We start from the raw sequence: 6,509 nt of genomic DNA on the forward strand, positions 1-6,509 counted from the left end.
CCCGGGTCTGCCACTCCAGCCGCTCGATGCGATAGGCAATCTTGAGTGCACCGGACTCCAGCTCAGCCAGGAGTCGAGCGAACTTGGTTTGCAGATCATCGAGTTGCTGGTCTAGGCCTCGCAGCCGGGCCTCCGTGGCCTCCTGTAGGGCGATCTCAGCTGCCTCCGCGTTTACATCCAACTTGTTCATTTTGAGCAGGATCTCACGGCCCTTTTCCTCCATAACAGCCTGGGCCTGCGGGTACTCGCTCAGCACTTCCCGCAGGTCCTCCTTGCTCAGGCAGAACAGGTCCGAATAACCTAGACTCTTGATGTTGGCTGTGCGGCGATTCCCAGACATGTTCCCTGTGGCCGAGGAGCAGACAGGTGGGAGGACAGTTAGTCAGGGTGGGTGTGAGGGGGCATTTTCTGTCTGAACCCGGACCCCCACCTCCACATTTGTGCTTCTGAGCCTCTCTTTCTGTCTCATTAATTCTTTCATTCTGTAACGTACTGGGTGGGGACTAGGCTGTGTGCTGAGTGGGTATCAGTGACTTGCCTCCAAGAGTTCAGTCTAGAGGAGATAGACATTTGATGGAATAGTTACCTAACAGCACAGTCAATGCAGTGTAGATGAGCATCTGGTACTGTGGGAAGACAGGCAAAGAGCCCCAGACAAGCTTTAAGGCAGAGAATTCAGGGAAGCCTGGAGGAACTGATGCCTAGACTGAGTGGGAGGTAACCAGGGGAGGCGGGGAGGGCAACTAGGCAGAGGGAGGAGCATGAGCAGAGGGAAGGAGGTAGGAAAGAGTTGGGTGGTTACAGAGTACAGCAGGCATGGCAGAGAGGCCAGAGTGCAGCGTGTGAGGAGCTGGGGAGAGATGGAGAGAGCCAGGTCAAGGCCCACAGCCCTGGCAAGGAGTCTAGACCTTAGCTAAAGGACAGAAACTACTGAACTATTTTTAGCAGGGGAACTGTATGGTATCATTTGCATTTTAGAAAGCTAATGGTGGGTGGCTGGTGGGAAGATAGGTTCTGAATGCTGCGGAGTCTCGAAGCTAGAAGGACCTTAGAAAGGGCAAGGGAGCCACCATTTGTTGAACTCTTGCCACGTGCCAGGCCCCGCACTGGGAGCCTCACCCATACAGCTCATTTAATTCTTACAAATAACTCTATGGGTTTTGAATATCACCCCTCTTGGGTAGGTGAGGAAACTGAGGCCTAAAAGAGGTAAGTGATTTGTCCAAAGTCAGGTAGATAGGCCAACTGCATACCAGATACAGGGCTTGAGGGGGTCCTTGGCTGACAAGTGTGAGGCCTTTAAGACAACTAGAGAGTGGGATCCCCAGGCTGAGAGCACATTCTAGTCTTCGTCAGTGACAGCGTGCTTACCCCTTTTAAGTTTTTCCCATCTCCTGTGGCCTTGGTGTCTTTACCTGTGCTGTCCTCCTTCACAGGCTGATAAGAAGAATAAATGAGCCGGTGTACAGTACCTAGCCTGGACTGGAGTTGATGGAGTAAACCGAAGTTCATTCCTTCTACCTCTCTTTCCATTTGGCTATGAGAAAGCTCTTTCTCATATTGACTTCAAGTGTGTATACTTATCACCCATGTCAGCTTGGACAAGTTCCCCAAATTCTCTGTGCTCCAATTTCCTTGCCTTTAAACTGTGAATAATAGTACCTACTTTATAGAACTGCTGTGAGAATTAAATGAATTGGTACACATGAAGAACTTTGAACAGGGCATGTAGTAAGCATGTAGAGACTATTAGCCATTATTATTACTAATTGCTATTATCTCGGCACTTTTCACTGATCTGTTGGTGCTTTGGGTGAATACTCACAGAGCAAGGACCAAACCTTCTCATGGACGTTGACTCAGCCTCTTCTCAGGGAAGAGACCCTCTGTGTCCTGCCTCTCTCTTGAGCCCTCTAGTGACTCAGGCAAGGGCCAGCTGTCCTTAATCTGTGGGCCCTGAAGTGCCATCTGGTCTCAGCACAGGGTTCTGCTGTCCCCCTTCCCCTCCTGTAGTCCAGTCTCCAGAACAAATGCTGAGGTGCCCACCTTTGATGTTGATGATGCTGATCTCCCCAAAGTAGAGCCCTGCACCAAGCACAGCATACTGGGTGACACCATCGTCCGCCACCACGGCCAGCTGACCCTCTCGGATGATGTACATCTCTCGGCCAATGTCCCCTTTGCGGCAGACATATTCACCCGGCGAGTAGGTCTGGGGCTGCAGCTTCAGCACCAGCTCCTCCAGCAGGCTGGCCTCACAGTTTTGGAAGATCTGTACCCGGCTCAGGGTAGGCAGGTGCACAGAAACGGCCACTTCTGCCCGCAACCGCTCGGGCAAGTGCTGTAAGATGGCTACCTCATTGGTCATCTTCTTGTTGATCTGCAGGTGCTGGTACCTGGGGGGAATGGTAGTAGCAGTCCTCACCAGCCCCTTACGTGCCTCCCTCTACATTTTCCATCAGGGTTCTCGGCTCAGCTTCAGCCAAGAACCCAACCACACTGAGCTCTCACAAGGGTCATACGAATACTTGACAGTTGGTTGATAAATATCTTTAGTCCACTATCTCCTAGTCACAGACATATTTTGACCTCTTCTCTCCCATCCAGGGCCTGGAAGCCTTTACACAGTGGACAGAGCCTTAATTCCCGTCAGGCTTTACCCACCCACCATTCCATGATGTCTTGTACCGTTCCACTAAAAATATCTACTTCAGTCACCAAGCCCCATCTTCTTTAGAGGTCTTCTGTTCTATGTCCCTAACTTGGTGACACTTCCCCTTGTTCACCCTACAGTATGGACTCCATGACAGAGTCAACCATCTTGTTGTTGGTCATCCTCTGAGGAGTATTGCTCTTACCTCTTACACCTTCCAGGACCTTCTGAGTTCTACCAGGTGGTGGCAGTTCCCATTCCCTGGGTTCTGTGTTAGCTTTCCTTGTGTATGATTTCATCTCCCTGTCAATCTCTTACCCAACCCCTTTCCTTAAGTCCATACCCAGTTAATGGAGGACATCCTTTTCCAAGTTCCACCCAGTGAACCCTCCAATGAATACCACATCCTAAGTGCCCTGCCTGACCCACCAGGCAGTAAGAACCCAGCTACCTTCCTCAGAGTCTATCCTATACACCTCTTCCTGTCCTGGTCTGGAACCCCAGTATCCTCACCAGTCAATGACTCTCCGCTCCAGCCGGTGGTTGACATGATGCAGCTTCATGTACTTCTTCACCAGCGCGTGGTCTGGGTAGAAGGCTGCATCTGCTGTGTTCATGTTGTAGATGACAGAGCTCATGCTACCCATGATGGTGGCGAAACCCATGACTGCCAGCAGGAAGTCGCCCACCATGAAGAGGTACTCCTCCTCCTGGGCTGGCAGCGGTGTGTCGCCCACGGTGGTCAGGATTAGCGTGGAGAAGTAAAAGCTGTAGAGGTACTGGCGCCGCAGCCGCTCAAAGCCCGGCTGTGCAGGGTCGGGGTACACCCAGACGTCACGCCCGAAGCCCAGGTACCGGGACAGGGCAAAGTAGAGGCAGCTGTTCCAATGGATCACCACAAAAATGTAAAGCATCAGCTTGGCGATGCGGAAGGCGTTCGGGTAAGCTGTGCGGGTCTCCATGCGGTCAAAGGCCTCAAAGAGGCGGGGCACTCGCAGAAAGCGGTTTAGCCTCAGCGTGGGTGTGTGTGGACCCAGACTCACGTAGGCAACATCCGTGGGCAACAGGGAAACCAGGTCCAAGAAGAAGCTCCAGGTGCGAACGTAGCGACTCGAGATCCTACCTTTGTCCACCACCAGGATGCCCTGTTCCAAGAATCCTGGTGGGGAAGGGGGCTCAGTCGTGGGTGGGGTCAGGTATGGGGCGGAGTCGGGGCACCTTCCTGCTTCCGGGTACAGTAATGAGGTTGAGGGTGGGTAGGCCAGGGCAGCACAGGGAGACAGTTACAGGGACAGGATGGGTTGGGCCTAACACTGCTCCAGGGTTTCTGGGGTGAGCACTGGGGTATTGTAAACACAGAGACATGTGACAGTGCTATGAGGGAGGGGGTCACTTTCTTGTTACTAAGAGGCTCTCCTTAGGAAGGGAACGTGGAAGGAAGGTCAGTCCTGAGACTCACTGACCAGTGTGGAAGCGCACCACGATGTCCAGGAGGTAGAACAGGTCACTCGTGTAGTCCAGCACTAACCAGGCCACCAGATAACCATGCTGCAAGTCGGGGAAGCAGGCTCTGCGTGGTAGGGACAGAAGGGATTGGCTTAAGGGATCCTTCTGTGTGTGAGGTATTGTCCCCAAGCCGCTGAGCACTAAACCTGGGCCCTTGCATTGGCGCCGCCCTCACACACACCAGCCCCGAGCAAGGGCCCGCCCTCTTCCTGGGCCTCACTCTTTATCCCTGGTCTCTGCTTAGGGCCCTTCCCATAGCGGCAAACCTGCACACCACGATGATGAGGTTATACATTACTGGGAAGACCATTGTGTTCAGCCACCAGTAGTAGTAATCTCCAGATGGGTCCAGGACTGGCAGAGACTTCCTGTGGGCAAAAGAAGTCGGGTTTCAATTATCCATGGTTCTCTGTTGCCCTTGCCACCCGGTGCAGCAAGGAGGGATCAGGCTCCATCTGGTGAGGCAGACAGATAGACAGAGGGGACCAGGATTTCTCACCTGGCTTTGGTCAGGACAGAAGGGCTGGACTCTGTCGTCTTCACTTTGCTGTCCTGGCTCATGGTTCTGTGGCCTGCTGCCTGGGGATGAGATATCCAGGGCCTCTGCCTGCAGGTGGTTTCAGGAAGTGGGGGCTAGAGCCTGCCTTTCCAGAAGAAGCTGCCCTTGGTCTCCAGCTGCAATTCCTCCCTCTTTGGCTGCTGAAGCTCTTAGCAACGCCACCAGAGCCAGCCGCTACCAAAGCGGTGGAACCTGTGTGGCTCCAGCACTCCACCCTGTCTCCTAGGGCTCGGGTTTACACCTATCCAACTAAACATCTCTAATGAGGTCCTTGGAGACGGTGGGGGTGTATGCCTCAGAGGTAAGGCTAAACCTTGTCTCCCTCCACCTTCCTCAAAGCTGAACTACATAAGGGCTTTCTAGTGGGGAGACTTGGTTGCCTGTGTAGGTTTAGGAATTCATTGTTTTACCTTGTGCAAATTCCCAGCTTGAACCTCATTTTTTATTCTTTTAACATCTATGTACTGTCAGATATGTCAGGTATCAGGTGCTGAACTAGTCTCCAGGGACAGAGAATGCCTTTCATATCAATGTGAGCTCTCGTTCCATTACTTGCACCCTTGTCTACGTCCTTCCTGCTGCATGAGTGTGATGGGGGTCATCCTGTGGCATTTTGGTCCTCATCCCCCTCCTGTTACCTCTTGTGCCTGATCTCACCAGTTATTTCCTGTGTTTTCTAAATCCTTAACCTCTTCCAGTTTTCCCTTTCTATGAACAGGCTTAAACTTCCCATACCAGAAAATAATTTTAAAAAATCCTAAAAATTCTCCCTCAACTTGATGTCCCTTTCACTAATATCATCTTTCTCAAAAAGTCATAATCAAAACACCTGCTATGTGCCACGTCAAAATTATGCAAAGTATTGGGGATGAAAGATGAATGAAACACATTCCTTGTCCTCCATAAACTCGAAGTCTAGTGGGGGAAGCGGCAGGTAGATAGGCAATTATATATTAGTCTGATGAGTACTCAATTAGGTGGGTACACAGAGAGTTATTATAGTGCATAGGAAAGGTCCCAATTGAGACTGGGTTCTGTAGGATGAATAGGAGTTAGTTAAGTGTAGAGATGGAAGAGTGAAGAGCGCTACAGGAAAGGCACAGAGATTTCAAAAAGCATAGGTGACTAGGGGAACGTCAATTGGTTTCTGTAGCGAATCTGAGAGCCTAGTGGTGAAAGATGAGGCTGAATGGTTGACAGACGACAGCTCAGGGAGAGCTTTGTCAGCCATGTTATAAAACTAATAGCTTATCTAAAGCAATGGAGAATTCATGAAATGTTTTGCACAGTTAAGTGATATGGCTAGATTTGTGTTTTCAGATAGTGTCTTGGAAGAAACATCTACGGTCTACAACAGTATATTTTATTTTCTTGAAAACTGCTTTTCCCATGACTTGTATTGATACCATAATTTCTTGGTTTTCTGTTTGTTTCTTCTTAGTCTCTTTCATAAGCCCCTCTGCCTATCCCTCCTGTTTCGGTGAGGTTTTCCTGGACTCTGATGGACTCTCTTTCTATCCTCCCAACTCTCTGTGGTCAGTCTGGGTCACCCACAGGATCTCCTTTCCCATTTAATGACTCCCAATAACTCTCTTTGAGCTACAGACCTATCTATACCACTAAGTGTTCACAGGATGTCCCCACTCAGATACTGCACAGTCACCTGTAGCCCATTTGGTCTTTTAACTGAGCTCATTATCTTTCCTATCTGCTCTTTCTCTTATGATCCCTATCACTGGCCTTTCAGCCAAAATACTTAGCACCAGTATTGTTACTATTACAATTGTATAA

The 6,509-nt window shown here is 50.5% G+C and overlaps 1 protein-coding gene across 1 annotated transcript in view; it reads right to left on the reverse strand.

The window, feature by feature from the left end:
* CNGA4 (cyclic nucleotide gated channel alpha 4) overlaps window positions 1–4,720 on the reverse strand; it is a 4,947-nt gene extending 227 nt beyond the window's left edge. Inside the window, exons 1-6 of the mRNA XM_010839141.1 lie at window positions 4,659–4,720; window positions 4,426–4,527; window positions 4,117–4,223; window positions 3,167–3,812; window positions 2,047–2,396; window positions 12–345 (exon numbers count right to left, since the gene is read on the reverse strand). Coding sequence (XP_010837443.1) covers window positions 12–345; window positions 2,047–2,396; window positions 3,167–3,812; window positions 4,117–4,223; window positions 4,426–4,527; window positions 4,659–4,720 — 1,601 coding nt within the window. The remainder of the gene's footprint in view (window positions 1–11; window positions 346–2,046; window positions 2,397–3,166; window positions 3,813–4,116; window positions 4,224–4,425; window positions 4,528–4,658) is intronic.
* Window positions 4,721–6,509: the final 1,789 nt, after the last annotated feature.

Source organism: Bison bison, unplaced genomic scaffold (assembly GCF_000754665.1).
Source record: "Bison bison bison isolate TAMUID 2011002044 unplaced genomic scaffold, Bison_UMD1.0 scf7180017864112, whole genome shotgun sequence".
Lineage (NCBI taxonomy): Eukaryota > Metazoa > Chordata > Mammalia > Artiodactyla > Bovidae > Bison > Bison bison.